General features: G+C 40.5%; 2 protein-coding genes across 3 annotated transcripts in view; one reads left to right on the top strand and one right to left on the bottom strand.

The window, feature by feature from the left end:
- Window positions 1–18,786, top strand: part of pigk (phosphatidylinositol glycan anchor biosynthesis, class K) — a 39,843-nt gene extending 21,057 nt beyond the window's left edge. The window contains exons 10-11 of the mRNA XM_049599253.1: window positions 4,467–4,542; window positions 17,125–18,786. Coding sequence (XP_049455210.1) covers window positions 4,467–4,542; window positions 17,125–17,241 — 193 coding nt within the window. The 3' untranslated portion in view covers window positions 17,242–18,786. The remainder of the gene's footprint in view (window positions 1–4,466; window positions 4,543–17,124) is intronic.
- Window positions 18,787–21,919: 3,133 nt separating this feature from the next.
- Window positions 21,920–25,970, bottom strand: part of st6galnac5a (ST6 (alpha-N-acetyl-neuraminyl-2,3-beta-galactosyl-1,3)-N-acetylgalactosaminide alpha-2,6-sialyltransferase 5a) — a 68,345-nt gene continuing 64,294 nt past the window's right edge. For both annotated transcript variants that reach the window (XM_049599095.1, XM_049599096.1), the window contains exon 5: window positions 21,920–24,604. In XM_049599095.1, coding sequence (XP_049455052.1) covers window positions 24,346–24,604 — 259 coding nt within the window. In that variant the 3' untranslated portion in view covers window positions 21,920–24,345. The remainder of the gene's footprint in view (window positions 24,605–25,970) is intronic.

Here is a 25,970-nt window from a genome sequence, read left to right as displayed (position 1 = left end):
AAGCGGTGACTCACTGGGAGATGTGGCCCACTTTGTCAGCAGCTGTCTGACCTGAACTTTCTTTGATTAGACAAAGACAGCCACTCTGTCAAACCTCCACTCGACTGTGACCTTTAGCTGAGACTCTTCTTCCTGACTCTCGACTGTGATGTTGGAGACAAAACAGTCTTTCAAAAAAGGTACATGACGGAGGCATACAAACATGTCAAAACTGCCCATGGCAGTGGTGGCGTATCGGTGGATCTAAGTCACTGTAAAAGGTTTGTTTAATGGCATGTTGACCGTCTTAAGATAAAATAAGAAAAGATAAGATAAACTTTATTTATCTCAAGCAGCAATAGGAAGTGGAAATAGTGCAAATATAAACACTGCAAATATAAAAGTAGAAGATGTAACAATAACCAATTAAAAATCCAAAATACACACAATATATATGATGCCAGCATCAGGTTAACAGTATGGATCATAGAAATATACACACAGGTTGAGATCAGTAGTGTTGAAAATAGATTCATATGTGTTTTCTCAAATCTACTGGTAGTGTAAGAGTTTTGTTTCTTTGCTTTTATGTTTATTTTTCCATATATATTTTTCTTGAAGCTCTAATAGTGCTTGCAAAATTTGACATATCTAAGTTTCCCATTAAACAAAGTCAGTATAACACAGAACATGGTTAACATATAAGAACACAGAAGATATGTAGTAAAGAGTGCACTATGTGATTAAACAAAAACTAAAATTTAACAATAATAATAATTTAAAAAAAAAAAGGTTAAAAAAATAACAGTATAGCTAGTAGCAATTCTAGACTGATCCTCTGGAGTTATCAGAGTCTTATCATTCGAATAGGTATGGACTTCCTCCAGAAAAGTGATGAAGACATTTTCCTTAATTCATAAATTATATCCCTCAGAGCAAATCGGATATTTTTAGAGGTGTTGGGTACCTGACAAGTCATTTAGCTAAAACGGTGCTGAAGGTAGTTCTGATCTCTTCCAGTGTTGTAATTAAGTTTTAATTCATCACTTAGTGGCAAAGATTTCTAACACGGAGTAAAGCTGACACCAGAAAATAATGCTTTGGCCAAGTAGAGTAAGTCAGCTAGTAGTAGCCAGAAGGGACCATTGCCAGCTTAGCTTATATAGTAGCTGAATAAGGCCGGCAATATTTTATATCTCTATGACTGTCAACAAATCCCATGAAAAGACCAAAATCTATTGACTTGTCTGCTTAAACACGTCTCATTTCCAGATTGCTTGTTGCCCATTCATTCTAACTACTGTACAAATGTAAATATTTAAAAACAGTCACAGACATAAAGTTTCATTAAAAAAATGTAATTAAGCCAATAGCAGGCACTGTGGTGTTAGTAGAATAAAACAGGAGTTAATTTTGGATATGTTGGTGGTGCTATTTTCAGATGCGGTTTTGGTGCTCTAGTGAGTATTTACAGCAGCAGGATGGTGTTTGTGGGTTTGACTCAAAATAAACTACAGCGCCCATGTTCGTTGTTATGATGGAACATGTAACCCAGTGTGGCTCATTATGTTTTTTTTAATTGCTTTTGGGCAACAATGGAAGCAGGACAGCTCTGTGACTAGTTTGATAACCAGTTTTGTGTCTGAAAGGTCACAGGTTTAATACATCTTGTCTCACATTAACTAACATAGATCCATCAACTGCCATGCAGTGACCTTTTTCTATGTCCTTGAGGAAGACACTGAACCTCAACTTAATTCATTAATTTAAGCCTCCGTAGCTAGGAGCGTTTAATGCTTTACATGTAACAGCTTTTTTCCTAACTCACTATTCACAGATGTTTTAGGGTCAGATTTCCTAAAGGAACGAAAGGCCCAGAAGAGTCCCTTTTACTTTGAAAACTGAGCAGAGTTTTGTCCTTCATCAGTTTATTCGTCTTTGTGTACCGGCCTTGAACACAAGGATACGCACACAGAGTTTTCCAACCAAGTGCTTTTTCAGAAAAATGCAACTCAGAAGACACAAACTCTGATAGTCTGTTTGTTTCTCAAAAAACCCAAAAGTGATTAATCAAACCTTTAAAGATACCCTCCACACAAAAATGTGTTTTTCTTATGTTTATGTCCCCTAAAATGTCTGTCCTTAGTTGACTATGCTGACTTGTATCTGTGCAGAGTTGGTCATCAGAGACTTCCTCTACTGAGGGGGGCGATGTCTGTGCACTTCACTAAAATCTGAGATTCAAATGTACATTCAAATGTAGATAAGCTATGTCACTAAGTTAAAAGCCAATCACTAGTCCCTGTAAATTTCTTGTTCAAGGCGGTAATATTATTGCATTCTGTATAAAAGGTACAATCGCAGAATTGGGGACAGAGTTGTCTCGCCTCTGAGCTGGCATTGGAAGTAGTGACAGCACTGAAATGTGTCTGTATAATTGGGACAGCTGGCAAAATGGGATCAAGGGCATCATGGGTGCAATGTTTTAACCCCATGGTGTGTGACCCACTGAGAATGATTTGAAAGTAGCTTGTAGCAGCTAGCGGCTAACTCAAAGGGGAAAAAAACAGCTGTCAAAAATGTTGCAAATTGGGAAAACAATGCAGTCTGGGAGCTCCCTAACCTCCGAGCAGAGGACGAGATCAGCTGCCATATAACAGAGATGGTACATGACTGTTAATGCCATGTTATGCCATTGTTATTGTTTATAAAGCCCTGCTGACACATATTTTATGTGATTCACTGGAGGCTGTGTTGCTGCGTTACATGTCATGCCCGTTTTGCCTCTTATGATTCTGCATTGCCGGAATGCTAAATAAAATCACACATGGGAGCGACATGATGCTGCTGTTGTTTGGTTCTGTGTAAAAATGCACAGGCAGTATGAAGGGAATTTGTAGTGGCCCTATAGTGTGATCATTGTGCAAAAAGGGAAACTGTCCAATACGGGAAACCTGTATCTGAAAAGGAACAGATTTCGACACAACACCAGAAACAAAACCTGAAACCTGCAGCGCAGAGCAGATTTGTCAGTAAAAAAGGCAGAGTTTGGACTAGCATATTAAAAGTTTTGACAGTAAACATGGTGGAGTCTGCAGATTTTGGATGTAAAGCAGAACAATGTATGGCTCAGTCTCTCCGATGTTTGTTCTTATGAGCACACTAGCCTTCTTACAAGACCTCTGTAGACCTCTGTACAATCCTCTGTAGCTTGAGGGTATGTAAGCCACTACCAGCATAATGCACCCGAATCTCTGACCAAACTGCTGGCAGTTGAGTTGCATTGTGGGTAATTTAGATGCCAGGTTTTGACCAGAAAGAAGAACAGAATGGAATTAGAAACATGATCATTTTGGTTCCTGCTGCACCGATTTTGGTACTTTTTTTTTCAGTGTTCAGAGTGCAATGTTTAGATGTTCATCATAACCACCAAATGTTGGTTGTACAGACCGACTTGGGTAATTTGGAAAGTCTGAGGAAGACTGCCCAAGTTTGAAATACACAACAATCCAGAGAAGTTGCCAGTTGAGGCCCTTTTGAGTTCTTTGTCATTGAGTGCCGGTATTAAATGCTCAGTTTTCTGCATACTTTGTGTCATTGCTGACCCTCTTTTAGAAGAGATTTTTTCCACAGTTTTTTGTGGATTCAGGTAATTCAGTGCCTTAGGATGCACTAAAAGTTGAAGCAGAATTTTCATTGCATTTCTGGCAAAGAGCTACCAAGGTAACCAACCAGAGTACTGCTGGATGTTTGTGAAATCTGTTTGCTTTGAGGCATCAACAACAAACGTTAGCTCTTCTTGACGTCGCTGTGACATCATAATTTTCTGCAGAAACACTTTTCTTGCCATTATTTAACTTCATTACTCAGGAACAGAAGAGGAGACAGTCAGTCAGACACTGAATTGGTGACAGTAATCTTGGTCGTCCATCTTGAAACTGGGGATTGTGTAGATCACCTGTGCTGCCAGTCCGGAAATATGTGTGAAGCATTCACATTTTCGCATATGTAGCTTCTTTGCAGCAACATCCATATTTGGGGCATTGTCAACTCTCATGGCTACATATGAGTCGGACAGAATTATGTGAACTGTTACTTGACTGGTTGACTGAGGCATACAACTGCAAGGCGGTAATTCTAGTTTCCATTTGTCGTCTGTAGTTAAATACACAGGACAGGACACACATTGACAAAATAGTTTTGACTCTCTCATAGTTCCGCAAGATGATTTTTTTTTAATTTATCAGGAAGTAAAAATGGATTTACTCGCATCAATTTGTGCTGCAGTCATTGACTCAGCTCTGAAATGGTCTGTTAATCACACACACCCCGTCTTCACACACACTGCCAACAGAAGAGCTGGAGTCTTCATCACTGAATAATTGCATCCCACAAAACAAAAGCTGAATGTATCCAATGTGCAATTAACTTACTTCAGGTAAATGTTAAAAAATGCTGTTTTGTTTTGTTTATGTCATGTCTTTCAGTCCTGTGAATGGAGAGCTGCAAAAAAAGACGTACTCGTATGTGGACCAGCTACCAGTGTCTGAGATCATTCATCAGGTAAGAGGCCGACACAAACACCAGGGTCACTTGGGGACACATTAAAACACCATGAATTGGCCCATGTTGAGGCAATCCTGACATTTTTAACATCCATTTTATTTGGGATGGCATGTCGACTTTTTATTTTTGTCGCTTTTTTGTGTGGGGAGCCATTTATCTGGGCTCCTGTGTTTTTTTGTAATTTGAAGTGTGTCCACGGCCTCGTCCTTAATTTGGACACAGAACAGAAAGTTATGTGCAACATCCACCAACAGATGTCTTTGTGTCGTTTCCATGGTGACAGCTCTAAGTGTGAAATGCAAGTGTCTCCTGGTCTCAGTGTGGAGGGGCCACCGTGAAATCCAGCAGAATGGATAGGCAGGATTGTGGCGAAGAATTGTGCATTCACCTCATTCCCAAATGGATTGCGGCTTTCACTCGGGCCGACCTTCACAAATGAACACCTATTCCTCCTCATTCCACCTTTAGAACGTGTGCTCTGCATTCAAAACAGACGGTCTTGGGTCCTCTGTATCACTCTTGTAAGATTTTCCATTAAGAGCCTATTAAAAATACTATTTCTATACTTCCCCTTCAGCTTGTGCCTTAGAAAAGTAAAGAAATCGCATTAATCTTTGCCACAGGCAAGAGCAGACATTAGTGGTGCTTACATTTGAGGTTCAGCTGCCTCTGAGAAACCCATACTTAAAAACACTAACATGACCATCGAGACAGAGTTATGCATTGCAGTATCCTTTCAGTAAGAGACTGTCAGAGAAGTGTTACTTCAACTCTGTAGTTATTGTTTCAGCTGTAGCTGTATTAAATTGCACTTTGACAGCATTAACAAGTCACATTGAAAGCTGCACATAATGCTGTGCTGTACACACATTTCTGTTATTGTGCCCCCCCCGCGCTTCTGTACACACCCTACTTTTACCAAACCAAGGAAATCACATCTATTAAAACAAGACAGGTGCGTTGGAGAGAGAAGACAGACTGTGTGCAGGAGTCCATTTGCAAGCTTTTACCAAACCAACATCTTATCCTGCTTGTATGTGTTGCCCTCGAGTGAGATTAGTTTAAGGTATGCAGGATTGTTGGTTAGTGATTGTAATCACGCTTGCTAGCAAAAGTGAAAGTAAAAGCCAACTCCAGATTTACTCTGGTTTGATGTTTCACCTCGCTGTTTTTTTTTTTGTTTGTTTGTTTGTTTGTTGTTGTTTTGTTTTTTGTTTTTTTTTCCCAGCCCTGCGTCTCTTTGATGCCTGCTGCTTGTGGTCTGGCACCTTGTCGCTACTTTTTTATAAAGCCGCAACCTCACCTGAGCACTGTTGGGGTACACACCCATAAATGTCCAAAGCACAGGAAATGAGAAAAAAATAACAAAATACAGGCAGAGGGCAAAGATTACTTCTGTATAAGGTCTATACATTGTTGTGTGTGTGTGTGTGTGTGTGTGTGTGTGTGTGTGTGTGTGTGTGTGGTGGGGGTATAGTAGTATATCTCTGAGGCTGCCCTTACTTTTATTTTAACAAAGGAAAAAAATGATTGATTGTGTCCAAAAAGGGGGTCTCTCATAGTGATGAATCCACAGCTGCTTTGTGTTTTAGTGTATTTCAACTTATTGTTTTGGTTTTCCATCCAGCTGTGTATTTTGATTCTCTCTCAACATTGTTTTCAGCAGTAACAGACAGCTGCTAAACCAATTGTACACTACCTGCTTAACACCACATAACGTACAGACAAAGTTAGTGACTAGCTGGTGAACGTAGTGAAGCACTTCAGCCAGCAAGCCAAATACTTCCCTCGGGAGCTGTTTAGCAAAACAGAGCAAAAAGAGTGTGGCTATTGGATTTATATTTGCTAACATGTTCATCCTTATATCAACATTAAAAGGATGATGATATAAAAATAATAGTCGATGCATCAATCTGCCAGTATCCCATGTAACAAAATTTGAGCGCCTCATCATTTTAACAAAGATACACTACACATACTGTTTTGTGGGTTACCAGAGCAACAGTCAGCAACACTTCCCTTTTGATTAGTTAGCAGCGGTGTTGGGCAGTAATGTGTTATTAGTAGCGCGTTACAGTAATGCCGTTAGTTTTGGCAGTAACTAATACTCTAATGCGTTAGTTTTTAAATTCACTAACTCAGTTACTGTTACAGGTTTTTAAACCCCGCGCAGCATACAGTATTCCTTCACAAACTGAAGATCCCTTTCACTAAAACATTTTAGCCCTAAACAATAAAAGATAGTCAAGTCAGATAGAGGTATATGAACAATTCTTACCAGAGCATCTTAACGAAACACGTCTCTCACCATCTCTGAAGGCACTGTCGACCTGCTGGCCTCACCACAGTGATGTAATGTTACATTAAGCGGTAGCACTTCTGTGTACTTTTAGTCCCAGTAACGTTATATCTGGTGACATGATATCCATTGTTATCCCGAGGAAACTTGTTGTGGACAGACAATGTCTGTGGTGGGCGACAGACTCGACATCATCATGTAGCTCTTCAGATGTTCTCTTTAGCTCATTTTCCATGTTTGTATCCAAGTACCGTTTAGCTGCCTGACAGCGAGTGACTCCACTGTAGAAGACATGTTGCATGTTACCTATACCGTTGAATTGTTTTGTCAAGTTGTAGTCTAACAGTCCCTTGGTTAAACTCCATCTGCTGTCGCTTAGGCGATGTAGCTACGAGCCAATGCAGTTAGGGGAAACGTCCCCACTCAGTCATCTACAGCCAGGACATACTCAGAGTATAGATGACACTAGTGCGTGTGCGTCAAGGTCTTGGCGTGATGGCGAGCCAAGACGAGAGTCCTAAGTCGGGTTTTTTAAAGAGTCAGCTGTTTGTTAGATATTTGATAGAGCTGTTTCAAATGCTCATGGTTCAGATTTCAGTGACTGCTGTAGAGTTGAAGCTGCTGGCATTTGATTTGAAAATAATGTTCCTCTCCACTGTGTAGACAGATCCTAAACTATTGGTGTTAATACCAAAGGTCAGATCCAGCTGAACCAAGTAAGTGATCAAAAATAATTAAATATCTGAAAATCTGTGGGTCCTGCTGCTGGAAACATGGCTGGCTGACACTGACTTTGGTGTGAACAATGGTGTCACAGTCAGTTGGCAAAGAGAAATGAAGCTGACCACAGGCCTGAGCCCTGTCAGACGCTTATTGAGTATCGTGATGGGAAACAGGAGGGGTCTCCACACCCAGTGGCCCTCTGGGAAATTGATTGCTGAAGACTGCCTCAAAAACCTGGCAAATGCAGGCTGATTTCAGATCTGTTGCCCACTGCTCACATGAGAGTGCCCCATAAACTGTGTCTGTAATTTTCAATACACAGAAGCAATCACACTATTGAAAGACGCACGCTCACACACAAACAAACCCTATTAAGCCTCCGCCGTCTGCTACTTGGCTTCATATCTTGGCTAGCTCTTTTTTTGTCTCTTCATCAATACATCTTTTTTCTGTCTATACACCCCCCGCCTCTTTTTAAATGCACCCACACGAACAACGCACAAACACACTCGTCGACCCGACGACCCCTGTCAGAGATTTCGATTATTGGCTAGCACTCCTGCTGAGCTGAGGATGGGAGTCCTGACAGACTGAGTCATCTCTCTCCCCTCACCATAATCCATCTGCACTGCAGCAGAATGACCAATGTCCATAAAGCCTACTGACAGCTCTCCTCGTTTTGATTAGCTGTCATATTGTGCACAGCACTCTCTGAGATATCTTTGTTTTCATGCCACGGTGGCAGCGTCCTTTGCTGTCGCTAATCAGATGCACTCATCTGAAGAACTGGATGTGATTGAATCTCATAAGATTTGATGTCTAAAATATTCCCAAGTGGTTTGATTTCAGTTGTGCCACCAACAAAAACAAATTTTCTCACTGTGTTTATCTTCTAAGAAAACCATTTTTCCATTTGCAAGTAGACCAGGCGACGGCTTGTAAATAGAAAAGTCATCAGAGTGACTGACAGCGGATATATAAGCCTGTGTTGTATGGTGTTTGTGTACAAACTTCCTCTCATTGTGTATGTGGAAGCGTGTACGTGAGGAGTTGATTAATGCCCTGTCACCGTTGGCAGTTGTCTCGCTAGTGGTGACAGGGTGAATCCCCTCTTCCTGCCACCTTCTCTTTTCAACCTCGCACATCTCATCACGTTGCCAACACCTAATCACAATATGTTCAGTTCTGGAAATAACTAGAAGGAGCTCCTTTTTTCCCACTCTCTTGTGTATTCTACTTTTTTTCCTGCCTCACTGCTGTGAGTTCTGGTCTCTGGCGTCAAATTGTTATTTGTTCTTTTGCCAGCTTGACGCCACACCATATGGCTCCAGAGAATTGAAAATGGAAACACTGAAAATTAATGCTTTGCCTCCCTTCCATCTCTCGCCAAATCCCCCTACCCTTACTGTGTCTGCAACATTGACACTTTTTAAAAGTGGATGTTGGGATTGAGTGGCTCATGCTTGTGCACAATGTTATACAAAAATAATATTGTCTGGAAGAGCAAAACATGCTTTATGAGAGAATAATACACCCGCTGCTTTGACTTTCCCAGCTCTTAAATATCTAGGCAATACAGTGGAGTGTCCTGGCGGTGCACAATGGCTGCTGTTCTCTCATCCAGCTCCACACAACATAAATTTGCTGCAGTTTTGACCTTGGAGTGCTGGTGTTTGGCAGGGCGTTTCAGACCTCCCTCAACGACCATTAGCATCCTGCATGGCCATGTTAATTAGCTCCAATCAATCAGATGGGTAGCTGTTAATTGATTTTACTTGTGAATTGAATACGCAACACAAAGCGTGTGTAATGGAGGCAGGCTGCTTGAGTCTAAGTCCCTGTCCTTGGTTGTGGGATGTGAATGGTTCCCTCAGTCAAGGTCAGCGAACACTCCCCTCTTTTCTGCTCCTCGCTGTTATTTCTGTGCATAATATGTTTTTTCCTCTGCTTCCCTCATGTCTGTCTTTTTTCTGAAAAAGCTGCATTCTTTTCATTGTGTGAAAGTGAAAAACCTCATACTGAGAGGAGACCTGTTTTCATTTTTTGTGGTCTTGATTTCTGTCCAAGGCTTTCCAAATTTGATATTCAAAGCAGTTATTAAATTAGTTATTAAATTCAGGGCTGTATCAATTAGTCATTTAAGCAATTAGTTTGCCGACAGAAAATTAGCAAATTTGATAACAGATTATCTGTTGAAGTAATTTATCAAGCAAAAGCTCCAAAACATTTGCTGGTTCCAGCTTCACAAATGTGAGCACATGCTGCTTTTCTCTTTTTTATTTAATTATAAATTGAATGTGTGCGTTTTGGGCTGCTGATCAGAAAAAAGAAGCAATTCAAAGATGTCACCTTGGACTATGGAAACTTGCCATGGCCACATCACAGTTCTTTCACATTTTAAACCAGACCGATAAATAAGCTGGACCAATATATCAGGTGATAATAGCATATTACAGATATATGGGTAATGATGCATGCCTAGGTTGATTGATTTATTTTATTTTATTTTTTTACAAGGAATGTGAGCACAGAAATGCCAAATATATATGTAGAAACCTAAAGTGAGGCCAAAAACAGTGCTGATCTTTTTGGTGAAGTTTTATCAGTGCATATTGATCACAATTCTTTAATAACTATCAAAAAAGTTTGTATGCTAAAAAAAGTGGGTGGGCTGCATCTTACAAACAGACAAATAAGCAGTTAATGAAAAAAATAAAGGTCCAGTGTGTAGGATTTAGGGGCATCTATTGGCAAAAATGGTGTATAATATTCATAATCATGTTTTCATTAGTGTATAATCGCCTGAGGTAGTGTTGCATGGTATACCAGTACTAAAATAGTACCGTGGTACTAGAGTATTCCAAACGGTACTATACTGCATTCGGAAAATACCGGTACTTTGAAACTGATTCAATTCATTAATTTAGTTAATTTATTTTACTCAATTATGCACACAAACGCCTTTCTTGTTCCTATTGGAGCACAGATTGCGCAAGTGGTGTGTATGACAACACCTGTATCAACATTCGCAGCTGGCGCATGTGAAAAAAGGCAAGAGAAAGTCTGCCTCGCAAAGGGAGACAACACGAGACAACACAAACTTGGTGGAACATTTGAGTTACCAAACCGTGACGTCCGTACCGAGGTACTTACCGAACCATGATTTTTTTGGTTCCGTTACACCCCTACTATTTATTGTTCCAAAGGTTTGTATCCAAAAGGACTTTTCCTTAAGAAAAGTACCGAAGAGTATCGAAAAGTATCGAAATTCATATTGGTATTGGTACCAAAACAAAGATTTTGATATCGTGACAACACTAGCCTGAGGATAAGAATCATTGTGTTTTCATTACCTTAGAATGAGCCGTTAATATCTACATACGGAGCAGGTCCTCTTCCATGGAGTCCGCCATGTTGTTTCTACAGTAGCCCAGTAAGGACAAACTAAACACTGGCTCTGAACAGGGCCATTTGCTTTTTTGCGTAGTTCTTCTACATGCCTGGCACATGGGAGAGATTACAGTTCTGCAACCTGACAGCTAGATGCCACTGTATCCAACACACTGGACCTTTAACTGACAAATTATTTCATCGTGAAAATTAGTTGATTAAATTTCATTCGGTGAAAATGTGTGGTTTCCTCTGGCTTTATGTTGCTTACTTCTCTTATAATGTCTCTCTTTCTCTTTCCTCTTGACATATGCTCCTCTCTCTGCCGGCGGTGCTGACGTGGCTTCCTGTCACAGTCGATCCATCTCCTTTTGCTCTTCCTTACCCAAGGGGCTTGCACTTACACACATACACACACACACACGCACACAGAGTCACGCACACCTCTGCCTACCATTGTCACAGAGGTCAACTGCCCCCAATGGCCACACACTCCCAGTCGTCTCTTATGAACGTCCCCAGCCAGGCTCTGCCTCGTCCTCCAGGTGTTTAACCCTCAGCTCAGCTTCTTGTCTTCCCACCGGCCACTTTGTCACTAAGGCTGTAGCTGAAAGTGTCTCAGCTCAGATTGTGTTATGTAACACAGATCTGATGCGTGTAAGTATAGCGAGAGCAGAAAAGAAAACACAATGAGAACATGATTTGCACCTCATTTTTTTGCTGTTTTAAATCATTACAAATGTGTGATGGCAGCCGAAACTGTCAGATCAGTATTCATCTGATTATGTCAGCGTCTCAGTGGGACAGATCACTGTTGTCATAGCTCTGTCTCCATTTGACCGTAAAACATGGAGGACGACAACTCAAGCATGCTGTCAAATTTAATTGGGATTTGGGGAGTTTCAGCTAAACTAGAACAGATGGGTCAAAATCGACCAGTGTTTGAAACTGTGTGAGGAGTCAGTCAAAATTGAATAACAATCTGAATAATGCTCTGGTCCTGCTGCTGGAAACATGGCTGGACATTGGTGTGAACACTTGTTATGAAGCTTAGTAAAGACAAGGGGAGCTGCAGTTTCAGGTAATAATTCTCTGTAGGTTCACCACTACAGGTGATCCCTTTCACACCATCGCATTGTCTTTTGATATTCTGTTTATTATTAGTATAACACTATTGATCATGGTACCATTCAGTATCCATGACAAATAAGCAACCCTCAGCTCTGAAGTCAGTAAAGGGCAGCCACTTAAACGTTGACAGTGAGTCAACATTTTGCCAGTCCGGTCCCTGAATTGTTTTTAAGCTACGTCATGCAGTGCAGGAACATCAGCATGGCAGGCTATAAACTTTTACGTAGTCTTGTCTCAAAGTGACCTAACTACAAAACTAACAGATGGAAACAGAGGGCAGAGTAATGCAGAGCAGTGTGGCTTGTTCTCGTTACTTCACAGCAAAGTTAACTGAATTACTTTTGAACCAGATGCTGGTGAAAACCTCCTCTACTCTCGTCCTGTGTGATTGACTCCTTGGCTCGAAGCGCTGTCAGCAGCAGGAGAGATGATCTGTGGTGGATTTTATTACTGCCTTATGTGTGTGGAAATCTATTGTTTTCATGTTACAGATGACAAACATTAGTAAACTGTGAGCAGGTATGAGACAATATGAAAATTTTGTTTCACAACTAGCCACTAGCCAAAATAAATGTGATTTATGATATTGTGCTGATAATCATCAAAATATGCTGAAACTCTAAAAATATCACTACAGCATACTGAAATCATTTTACACTTTGTTAAGAAACAAATACTTTTATTGCATCACGGATAGGGCACACATCTCTTTTTATAGTGAGCATCCTCTTTAGTGAAAAGCAAAGAATCTTAAAAGCCAGGGTTTCTCAGTGTGTTTGCAGCCTGTCTTTGCAAAGTCTCTTTTAATGTTGGTTGCCCAGAAGTCTCTTTAAATTCTACTGGATACGATATTTACAATTATCCCGATAATTAAATTTCACCAAGATCAATTTCTTGTTTTTTTTTGTTTTGTTTTTCTTTTTACAAGCCACTATAAAATCTTATATTGTGCCATCCCTGAGCGTAAACCTTCTCCATGTAGGCTGTTGCATTAGTTGAGTGTAGGGCAGCTTTTCTGCAGAGACCATAAATAAAATATTTGTCATAATTGTGGATGCGGTGTATTGACAAAAAATATCAGTATTAATGTTAAGTATTTATAAATCTGTTGATAAAAAACTGCGAAAGCACAAGACATAAAATACCCACTGAGTTTATGCATTGGTCACAAGTGTTGAATATTCTGGTACAGTCCTGGTCTTTAGGTATTTCTCATTAACACTCAACCCTGCTAATCTGTGGTTTGATCAGATTTGAAGTCTTTCTTGTGAAATAACGGAGAATGTTTTAACTTAGAAAGTATTGTGTTCATGTTGGCTCCTATCATTCACTGTGAGAAGTTGATTGTGAAAATAGGTTTTCAGTATTGTGCCCATGTTGTCTCCCATCATTTATTGTAAGAAGTTGATTGTGAAAATAGGTTTTCAGTGCCTTTTTAACAAAGTTATTTTTGGACTAAACACCTACTTTGATGTCTGCTATTCTGACGTCAGACAAACAAGACCAAGATGTGTCTGTCTGTGTCTGAGATGGTTGCTGTAGTTTCTTTAACAAAAGCACCACTGAATCAGATGCTGAAAACATCCCTTTATAGTTTGAGTTTTCATTGTCTCAGTGCTTCATCAGACAGTCTGTCTGTGAGTTCTTTCTACCACATAACCTGCAGCTTGGTTTCTGTCAGACACTATCTGCCGTAGATATAGTGTATGTAGGAAATGTGCCTGTGACCGACTGGAGGATTGGCCCATTTCACAACATGATTGATGTTCTGCAGCTCCTCTATAAACCTGAATATAAATTCAGTCCTTTTTTTTCCTCCTCTGATTCCATTTCATACATGGTTATTGCCCGGCATTGTTGGCCAATAAAAAAAAGAATATAAGCAGAAAATATTAGGTAATATCTGCACTGTGAATGCGGTTTTAAATCAGAAGTGCTTTGCCTTAGACCAGCAGCCCTAACATTGTCCAACACTGTGCCTAGTCTGGAGCTCAGGGCTCAGATGCCTCGCTGTCTCTGCTTTAGCATTCTGGATGGCAGTGGAGCTCTATTGATTTGACTTGATTGAGCTGTTAAATAAATTTGGAGTCAGACGTAATCCAATTTTACTGCTGTCTCCAGTCTTTCTACGTTAGAAATTGGCAGCGTTGTTACGTAAACCTGGAGTTTGCATTGGAAAGACAGCCTTGAGAGGACCATGCCCTGCACACAGAGGCGTGAGTACACAGCCACACAGAGTTCCTGAAATTAACTTTTCGCCTCACTTACCAAGAACTACTAAACTAATAAGAAATTCCAATAATTTTCACCAGCCAAAGTATTTAATATTCATTACTCTAAGAAACATGTAGTCATGCCTGTTCTAAATGCTATTTCATGAATAGAATTGGGTGCAGTGTGTTATTTTAAGATTCACTGCATTATGCAGTGGGTCAAGTTCATCGTCATCCCCTCTCCACAAGCTGGAATAATGCTGCTTTGTAGAAGGAGCATGAGAGTCAGCCACTGAGAAGCCCGTTTGCGACAGAGGGCCTGTTAACACCTGGTATTAGAAAGCATCTCCACATGTGTCTCGACTGGTCACTCATTATCATCAATCATAATGCCTCATTCTGTGGAAAAATAAACGTGAATATTTCTGTTTGCAAAGGCCAAATGCATTTTTTTAATACAAGTTAAGTTTTTTCTCAAAGAAGGTACATATTGTGACTATTGCCGTTGTCACCTGGATTTCAGCAGGCAATGTGTTTTGTGTGTATTCTATTGGAGGTGGGGCCCCGTTCATTCCTATGATAGTTGTTCAGTGGTGCATGAAGCCAAAAAAGGTTCAGTTTCGTATGAATCACCCAAATCTTCGAAATCCATGGACCTATAGAACAAGTGCACAAGTGTTTAATCCCCTGCCTTCTAACTGCTCTGTCTCAGACATGCTGTAATGAATGACAGGAGAAAAAATAAGTCCGTCTATTTTACGAAGTTTTAGGACATAATGACTTGGTTAAGGGCAGTTTAAATCTTCATACTGGGAAATTGGTGCACCTCAAAAAATATAGATCTGCTGATTTACAGATGCCTATTTCACAATGTTAGCCTATGTGAAGAATGTCAAGTGACTGACTGGGAAGTTGTAATTCCACAGTTTGCCCACTATGTGAAATTGGCTTCAAAACATGGCGCTGCTTCATTCACAAGAATCCATTTTGCCTGATGTTGTTTCTTCTTCTTTGTCGTATTCTTTGTCTTTGTGTTCTTCTTCTTCTTCTTCTTCTTCTTCTTCATCTTTTATTGTTATGAATTCTTCTTGTTGTTTCACACTTAAACAAGTGCAATTTTGCATGCAAAAGAATACATACTTTGCAAAGAACATCATCTGAGCAGGTGGTCGTTCATGTGCCCCGGAACACATTAACATACATACTGCTCAAAGAATGTGGCAATTTGTGGCCCAGACCAACTCTGAATGTGGTCTTGTCTATGTATAAAGTTCAATATGCATTGGGTGCATTGATCACACCTCTACTTAAAGCTGTTCACTTGTGATCAGATCACCCAGGATGTATGTTAAAACCAGGTGTAAACAGGGCCAGAGCCATTGTTTTGCTTTGATTTGATTGGCTGATGGTCAGCAGGAGGAGAGTTAGAGAAAGTGAATATAACTGAGGTGTTATCGGCCAGTTTTGTAGAGATTTTAGGTGCCAAAGACACATTTTAATGGCACGCTTAATGGGTGGTAATTTCAGACACTACACATACTTAACTCACTACAGTATGTGCCAGTCTCTTTGCATATGCGCACATACTGTCGACTGTATTAATACCAACTGAGCAGTTCTCAACCTCTCAGAAAAGGGATATGCAGCAATATTAATGTCCACTTAAGTTGTGCAGGTCAGTATGGTCAATTAGACAGTTTTAACAAATTAGATGGGGGACAGGTCAGCAATTTTTTTTTTTTTTTTTTTTTTGGTAATGGTTTCACTATGTCATTGTATCACAGAAGAATTATCATCAGTCTGAATGACCCTCAAAGGAATGAAACAGAAAGGTTATTTTGAGCTGAAGCTGAACAAAGGATATTAACTCTGAGCGTCCCTGCTCACATTGTTATATCAAGGCTGCAGTCGGACTGAGTTTGTGGGTAATAATGACCCTGGCCTCAGCTTTCACACTAGCATCTAATCCTCCAGGGCCTGTCAGTCTTCTGTCAGCCTGGTTCCATCTCCTGCTGCTGTGTGTGTGTGTGTGTGTGTGTGTGTGTGTACGTTGATACTTCAGAAAGAGTAAATGTACACAAGGTACTGTAATAGCCAAGTCAGCCAAGTGTGATAGACATGGATCTCCGAAGTATTTGTGTAGCAGCTTTACTGCGCTGTATGTCGTCCTGACGCTGTACAGTTAGTGACTCAAGCAGAGTTGGAGTGCATGCTGTGTGTTCATCCTCTTTTCCAAGTCTCTGGGTTTTGGCTTTGGGGGATGCCTTTTCTGACTAGTGATTTCTTGACTGGATAATGGCAGCATGTATAGCGAGGGATAACAGAAATCTCTTAAGTGCGTCCTCGCAGCCTATCTATAGCTTTGTCGCCAGCGGAGGAGTTAGGAAGATTTTTTAGAGGTTAAATCTCATCTCTCCACAGAATATTGTCGCCCGCATTAGCATATAAATGTGCTCCTTGTGAGATGCATGTTTAATACGGGGGAGATTTAAAAGTATAATCATACACAAAGTGATGATGTGGCAGTGAATGGGACAAACACAAGACAGGGGAGGTGTACTGATGAGCTTTACCACCCGCGCTTTGTGTGAACCTTGTGTGTGTGAGACAGCAGATAGTGTACATAAAGTGTGCGAAGAGATAAAGCAAGTGTATATGTGATTCTGCGCCTGCCTGCCTGTGTGAATGACAGAACAATCAGCGGTGGCCTCAACAGGAGAAATATACACACTACTGCTAACCTGCAATCTCCCCCTTTCTCTGCTTTCCTCCCCCATCATCCCCACCTCACCTTATCTTGCCTCACCCCCCTCCTCCACTCAGAAACCAAAGCAGAAAGACTGGCATCCTCCTGATGGCTTCATCCTGGGCCTGTGGACTCTAATCCTCCTGGTGTTTTTCAAGACGTACGGCATGAAGCACCTCAAACACATCTTCTGAGACCTGAGCATTTATGCCACTGGGTATCTGCAGACAGCTTTTACTGAAGGGATATTAGAAGGAAGGTGTGGTTTGTGACAGGCTTATTTTCCTGAAAATGGAAAAGAGATGTATGGCACGAAAACTGCTTGGCCAAAAACTGTGTGATGCAAATGGTGCCTTTTTTGGATGATTGCTCTCCACTGATGAAATGTAAAGCTGTTTGTGTGACAAGAGTTGAAGGGACAAATACTTGAAAGTGATGCATCAAATGTGTGGGTATACCATGGGTATACCACAACTGTTTTAACTGTTTTAATTAGTTCTCTGACAAGGACTTCAACTTATATTTATTTCTCTTTGTGTCAAAAGTTGTGTTTTGTCAAGCCATTCCATAATTGCATTGATCTGGTTAAAAATGCACTGAATCGAGTCCGCAGATAAGAATTTAATTTATTTTCAAGAGCGCGCTTCTCTGCATATTTCAGCAGCCTTTTTGTTTAAGTACTACTCAGAATGTCTGCTCGGTCAGAAAAAGGAAAGTGTGGCACGAGGGCAGGCTGATTGGCTGTGAGTGGGCTGTGAAGAGATTACCATTTAATGTCTCCCTTGTCCATATACATTACACCCCTTGACCGTCATATCGCGCTTGTGAAGGATAACAATCGCGCATAATCCCATCTTGCATGATGGACCCATCCACTTTCCCATTCACCAAATTGCCCTCCCTGTGGAAACATCCATTAGCTCCCCAGCCGTGTACTCCGCTGATTGTATTCTTGGTGATGGACAGCTATTTCCCTGGCCATTCCACGTCTCGCGCTACAGCAGCGATAAGTGAGTGATAACCTAGTAAGCCGCTGGCTGTCCCAAATGAATCTCCTCTATGCTGAGACGTGTTTTCCTCCTTTTTCCCCCCTCTCCCTTTCTCTGCATGTGTAACCACTCTGCATTAGGCTCATTGTTGGGGGAGTGACGGATGCTCAAAGCATATGGATTGAACCTACGGTAGTTTATCTTTGCTCCTTGGCGCAAGGACCCGCCCATCAGGTGCCCGCTGCCACTCTCCCTTGCGGCTGAAGTGGAAAATAGATGGAGTTGGAAATGAAACCATATGTATGGGAAAGCAGCTGCTGCGTCAGCTGCCAAGTACCTTTTCTTATACATTATTTATCCAACGCTTATTTCCTCTTCCTTTTTCCTTCCTGTTTCTGATTTCCTGTAATTTCATTCCTCCTGGTCCCCTTTCAGAGAGAGCAAGCTCATTTTACTTCCTCAGTTGGGAGAATTTTGATACCCTGATTAAAGATGAAATACTGAATCAAAGAAATGTATTTGTTGTTTTTGTTTGTTTGTTTTCCTTCCTTAATGACCCTAATACTGTATAAAAACACACGATCTGCCTTTACTGTTACAAACCCTTGAAGGTATGCCTGGCAGAGCTCAATCTAAGCTTATTTTATACCACAAAGACATCCTTGAAATCTGTGCACTCGAGTTGACTTACATACCTGCTGTGTTGTTTTCTTTACTGGAAACATTTCAAACAATCCAGAGAGGCTTTTCATAATGTAGTTACTTTCTGTTCCAGTCTGCTATTTCAAAAGGCAGAGCAGCCATTGGATCCAACCAAGCCTCCGTATACAATCAGTGTAGCAGCAATCAGGCTGGCAGCAGATACAATAAAAATTAAAGCCAAACTATCTCAGATGGATTTGTTTGTTCTTAAACCCACTTCAAAATTGACTCCATCTCTTCTGTGCCTCTTGTTCTTACTTCAGTGCTCGCAGATGGAATTGAATATACTCAGCCTTTCACTGTGGTGATGTACTCTCCCATCTCCTCTGTCACTATGGTTTCCCTATGCTAATAAAGATCTGTGTCTGTTTTCCTTCACACCTGACTTGGTGGGGAGAAAAGCCAGTGACAGGACAATATTAGAGCAGCCATCTCCAAAGAGACAGCGAGATTTCAGGCTGAAGAGTCAGGCAGGATGCTCTGAATATGTCACACAGGTTGTTCAAACGGCAAACAGCGTCGGTATTCACCAGTGAGCGCACACGCACATACGCTCGTTGTCTTTAGAAGTGGAACAACATCGACATTAGCCCCATGTGGCAGCCTGCTAAATTTAATGATTTACGCACAAACAGACACAAGCGCACACATGCTGTTTGGAGATGGTGACAGGATGTCCAATTTCCATGGAAACTCAGGATTTCCAGCCGCTTGGTTGTCAGCGAGCCTTTGTAATGTCAATCATTCCAAGGAATGATGATAGTAATTTTAGCAGTCAGATTTTCATTCTCATCTGCCACAATAGCTGTGGCATAAATCATGCTCAGTGGCGCTTGCTTACTGTAATTTTTTTTATTTATATACGGCTTTCTCTTCAACTTAGTGTAAGAAAACAAAACTGAAGAAGAATGGAGAGAGTGTCACATTTTAATGATGACTGCTCAGACAGACAGTCCTGTAATAAATATGAGCGGCTTTCTTTTCCTCTCCAGATTGCATTATTTGAATGTTTCATTCATTTATGCAAAGGCAATTTTTCACAGAGTATAAACTAAAGCAAAAATAATTCAACTCAAGGACTGCTAAAATAAACACTGTGTGCATTATAAGCATAAAAATCAGTTTGGTATGTTTAAATCCCAAAGTGAATAGATTGATAGCATTTTTCAGTAACTGTAGTAGACTGCTTTATTAATTGCTGTTTCCAAGGAGACAATTATTTCCACGACAACTGGGCATGCTCCATCTACTGCTGAAGACTGAGAGATCTGGTTGAAAGCTCCAGAAAAAGGTAGTAAGTGGACCTTGAGGTGAGGTTGTTTTGTCACTTAAAATATATGTTTAATGCCTTGATGTGCATGGCAATAACTTTTAAGGCAATACAGTATACCTTTTGTGTGACATTTCCCAATTTTGAAACATCTTAACTTATGCGCTTACTAGTTATTCCTCTGCTTTCAGGCCCATCTCATGGTCTTCATACTCCCAGCCATATGCATGACAACTGAGCAAACTTGTGAACTTTCAAGTGGACAAGGTTGTAAGCTCCAGAAGAAACTGGTAAGTAGACCGTAAGTTTATTTATTTTTTATTATCTTAAAAGGTCAAGAATTAACTTTTACCCTTAGGTCCCAAGCTCCTTATTTTTTTTATAGGCATTAATGTAAACACAAGAATTGTGTATTATGTAGTGTTTAAGCTAACAGGGGAGAAAGAAGGATGACATGCGGCAAAGGGCCATTGGTTGGAATTACACCTGTGGTTGCTGCAGCAAGGACATTGCCTTCGTAGATGGGCTGTGGGAAATTTGGAACAGCACTTCACTATTTTCTTATTTTTTCTCAGGGTATCTGCCAGTCTTTTAGAATTCTTAAAAAGCACCATTCTTCACAAAAGGCGATAGAAGGTATTAAAAAACTCTTAGACATAATTTACAAAAGTCTCCTCCTGCTGTAGGCTGTAATGTTAGCTGCTAAATGTTTCTGTATGCGATTACTGTCTGACGTTTGACACCTGTAAACTAAATGTGATTATTGTGACAGTGGATTGTGTGCGCAGGAAGCTCTTAAATCCTTTTTTGTGGAGTTTTAATCAGACCTCGAGCAATCACTGTCACTGCTCCCAGCTACAGTAGCCAGGAACCTCATCTCTACAATCTTGATTTTTACCAAAGACTCAAACTAACTTTAATAACAGCAATTTAGAGCAATTTCCCTCAGGATAAATACAATTCTAAATTATAAGGTTTTTTATTGATTAATCTAGCCCTTTATTTTTTGCCACTTATTGAGGCCAGGCAGCACTGATTTCATAAATCATGTCATTAGAAATTATTGTTAAATACTGCTTACATGTTAAAAAGTGTTTTCATTACACTTGTACTTATAGCTGGCAGGACTGTAAAACAGATAATAAATGACATTCTGTGCAGTATTAAACATGTCTCATAAAGTCTTAAATTTAATTTGGCTAGCCCTGCACAATCCTGTGTATAGGCCAGTTTAACGCTCAAGTAAAAAAACAAAAAAAACAAAAACAGATTGATAATGAAAAAAATAGTTGTTAGTATTTTTGTATATGTTTGAAGAGGATGAAGAGAAAAAGCACTCTGTAATTTTTCAGCCCTGTTCATAGTTTTTTGATACACTTTCATTCATATCAAGTACATTTAACTGATCTGGCCCAGCTGTCTAATAATTACTATTTAAGATCCGCTGCTGAATACTTGTTTTCCCTTCATCATCTCACAATGTTACCTAGATCTGTCTGCTTTACCCTCAGTTTACACGGCAATGCTATTTTCATTTTTCAAAAATGCTCCAATGCTCCGTCATGAAGACAGTCAGGGATCTATTTGTAGCTCCAGGGAGTAATGGCCTTGTAACGCTGCCTGTCTTTCATTATTATTTCAGTGTGACACAGCCTGATGTCACAACCAGACAGGAAGAGAGAGATTGAAAAGTAAAAATGGCAGCTGCCTTCAGTGGAGGGTGAAGGTGAGTCACTGGCCTCTCATCCGCCATGAAACCTCCATGTTTCATCTTCATATCTGCGAGGCTACGACACATACATACAGATGTTACATTCAAATGTTTGCGCTCACATTTTTACCATGTTGTTATTGTTACATATAGACACTGCTGAATGCAGGTTTATTGATAAAGTATTTTATTGAGTGGAATGATACATTTCTATCATGTGAAAGAAAAACAGATTAACAACATCAGTGCTGAAATGATTAGTCAATCATTCCATCAACAGAAAATGAATAGGCAACAATTGTTTCAAAGGAATAGCTGGATATTATGAGAAATGTGCTGTCTTGTTGAGAGTTAGATGTTCAGATTGACTTTACAGTAAATGTTTATGGAATAAGCAGCCAGTTAGCTTAACTTAGAATAGAGAGAGGAAACTGCTGGTTGCACCTGCTTCAACCACCTCTATAGCTTACTGATTTTTATGTATGTATTATATCTTTTTATCTATAATGTAAAAAACACAATTTTATGTTTTATGGGGAGGTTATGTGGCGGGACTTGAGTTCCCCTTTATGTTAAGCTAAGCTACACTAAGTGGCTGCTGAATCTGTATTCACAAGAGATGAATCAATCCTTTCATATAACTCTCTGCAAGAATGGAAATAGTCACATCCCCCAAAATTTCAAACTAGTCCTTTAAGTTATTCACGAAGCAAAGATTCCAAATATTCCACTGTTTTCACCTTGTCAGATGTGAGGTTTTACTGCTTTCTTTTATATCACTGCCAATTGAGTATCTTTGGGTTTTAGAGTGTTGTTTTTACAAAACAAGCAATCTGAAAATGTCACCTTGGGCTCTGGGAACTTGTGATTGGCATTTTTCACTATTTTCTGACATTTTATAGACTAAACAATTAATCTGAAATGAAAACAGCAGTTAGTTGCAGCCCCAAACGACAAACTGAGACTCAGTTAATTAGGCAAACCCCAGAAATATTCAAGTGCTTATCATTTTGCTCATACAGACCGTTGGTCACAGCCATTTGCAGATGAGTTTATAGAAAACAAACATATCTCTGGCTATTCAGCAGCAGGACTCTCAGTACAGTAGCACCCCTCCTGCAGCTGTGTGTGATGTATGAAAAGTAATCGCGTCCTCGTCTCCACCGAGGAAACGCAATGTGAAACATGTCCTCATGGTGTGAGCACCTATGTATCTGACCCTCAGCATCCCTCCTCTCATTACTCACATTACAGAGATGAGGGCAAAATCAATAGGGACTTAGCACCAGGATGTGTCATTAAGATAACCACATGTCTCATCACTTTCTTCAGACCGACACCTGATTCTTATTCATGGAGGAGAGAAGAGGGGGAAAATAGGAGATCTCAAAGAGGAAGGGGCAGTCTACAAGCAGCATATACTCCATCAGATGAGAGGAGAGTGCACATAAAACACAATTGAGAGGGAGAGAGGAGAGGACTGACAGATCACATACTCATCAGTTTAACAAAAAACGGTGTAATTCTCCTGCGAGGCTATTCAGGCTCACGGAAGAGGCAGCAGATGAATACTGTATAGTAGGATGGATGGCGCTGCTGCAGCCCTGCTCTCGATTTTAATCTTCCACTTGTCTTGTGTGACATGGCTGTGCATTTACATGGAAATCCAGCTTGTAGCTATATAAATTGCGCTATTAAGTGGTGACAGGAGCCGACAAAGCTTTATGATACACGTATGGGCGGGACAGAGGAGGTGCACACACATGACATAGCCTCCCGGTTAATGTTACACACTTGTCACTCAGCCAGGAAGTTGCTGCATTGCAAAGTTTGACTTGGGTGACACTTTAGTGAGCTTACAATGCACTCACATCTGAAAGGCAGTAAAAATGAAAGTCGGGGTAGTGATTCATTCCTGCTTTTAAACGTGTCTGAGCCTTTGTTACACGACACAGGAGTCTAGAGAATCTCATCCTACTTGACCTCCTCAATTTTGAAAAACTGCAGAAGAATATGACTCTGAACAGTGATTCACACTTCAAATAGCCAAATTTTCCTACACTATTATTAGTATTCAGCTTGCACTGTTGCCAGCACTACATTATTAGATTTCAGGCATTGTGATGGTATTTTTCTTTCAGTGAACTGTAAGCAGTGAATCCTGCGTAGATCCTTCACCCAATGGAGGCTTTGTGGAGAGCCCAACCTCAAGCTTGTATCCTCTGTGATCCCTCAGGTAAACATCCAGCACATACACACTCATACACACATACAAAAGACAAGGAGGATCCACAGTAAGACACTGCATGCATGCACTGAAAGTGGAGTATGTAATTGTGTTGCCTCCTTTATAAACTCACTTTACAGAGTTGTACAAAACATGTACAACTTTGAACTGGTAAACAGAACACACTGCTGGAGATGCAGTGGTGGAGCTGGAGAAATGCTCAGAACAAATGTCCAGCAGGATCAACAAGTATCGGTCCTCATCTGGGATAATAATTTTCCTCACCTACTTCATGTTTACCCTTTCTTTTTAGGGTCCAGCAGCCCTCAATGCAAACGTTCCCCATTCTCAGTCTTTCTTAGATACATCTCTAAGGCCTGTTCTCCTTCCCAACACAGGTCACGTCTTCTGGGGTACCAGGGGCGCCGCTGTGACCGTCCCTTCCAGGGTCTGGTTGGCTGGGAGAGGTGGGGGGCTCCAGTCCGGCTGGTAGAAGTGGATGTCAAAAGTCCGTGCCCAGTTAGCGAAGACCCGCTTTTCTGTGATGAAGCGGTGATGGCTTCCCCGCCGCCCACGCTCATGAGAGATGTACATAGCACACTCATCTGGACCACGTGGCTCGTAGTAGTGGTAAGGGACGGAGTGGTGCTGAGGCTCCCTGCAGTGGCAGTGAGAGAGGAGAGATGGCTGACATTTAAAAACACTTTAATGAGTGACTGGAGTTTCATGTGACACCACAGTGTGTTTGCATTCCGTGGTGGGAGAGGGCAGGGGACTTATTTGCATTCATTTGTTTGTCTTTGCATGGATTACGCAACCAAATATTACCCATTTTAATAACTTTTAAATGCCACCTGCAGCTCAGCACTGTATGAAAAAGCCAAATAAAGAAACAACATCTGAGCACGAACAAGGAGTTCTAAAAATGGAGCCTTTTCACAGCTCGGGCAGGCACGAATGCCATTCACAGTTACATGTATGTTCTCTCTTTGACAGCAGTCTGCACACCATACCTGCATACCAGTCAGCATATTGATTATTTACAAACCCATAATCCCCAAAAGTTCTGGAATGAAATCAATAGATTGGGTCCCAGAAAGTCTAGGGAAATACCTTCTAAAAACTCGAGAATGGTGAATATAGTTCTGTTTTAGGAGTAGTATTACAAAAGTGGGAAAAAGACTTCACAGATCTATTTTGTGGTTGCAAAAGTTCTTTTGATGATACTTTTTTGAGTGAAGTAACTAGTATAAATGACGTTATGGAAACTGAAATGAGAGTTGATGTAAATAATTGTAACTCATTTTTGAATGCAAATTTCTCTGTTGAAGAGGTAAAAAATGTTGTGGAGAAATGCAAGCGGAAAAAAGCCTCTGGAATTGATGAAATTTCGAATGAAATGTTAAAGTCGCCGAGATTGTTTGATGTGTTATATGAGTTATTTCAGTCCTGTTTTGACAGTGGCATTATTCCAACACAGTGGCACAAGACTGTTATTAAACCTATTCCAAAATCTTCAAAAAATGATCCCAAACTGCCACTCAGCTACAGGGGAATAAGCCTCATTAGCTGTGTCTATAAATTGTACTCTTCACTTTTAAATAAGAGACTTGTAGACCATCTTGAGAGGACAGGTTTGCTTGTAGATGAGCAAAACGGATTTAGACAATCGTATATGCAGTAACTTCCATTATACGTGCAAGAATTAAGTTGAATAAGTCCACTTTTGTTTGCTTTATTGATTTTAAAAAGGCTTTCGACTGGATTAATAGGGAACTTCTTCAGTATAGGTTGTTAAATTCTGGTGTTAATGGAAAGTTTTATTATGCCATCAAGTCTCTTTATCAAGCACCTGTTGCCTGTGTTCAGGTTAATGAATATACAACTGGATGGTTTCCTCAAAAATTTGGTGTGAAGCAGGGAGATGTTTTGTCTCCAACATTGTTCTCCATTTATGTAAATGATTTAGCTCTTCGAATTAAAGCATGTAATTTGGGAGTTAAAGTTGAAGATCAAACTGTAGG

This window comes from Epinephelus fuscoguttatus, linkage group LG15 (genome assembly GCF_011397635.1).
Source record: "Epinephelus fuscoguttatus linkage group LG15, E.fuscoguttatus.final_Chr_v1".
NCBI classification, from domain to species: domain Eukaryota; kingdom Metazoa; phylum Chordata; class Actinopteri; order Perciformes; family Serranidae; genus Epinephelus; species Epinephelus fuscoguttatus.
This window is presented reverse-complemented; position numbering and strand designations above follow the sequence as displayed.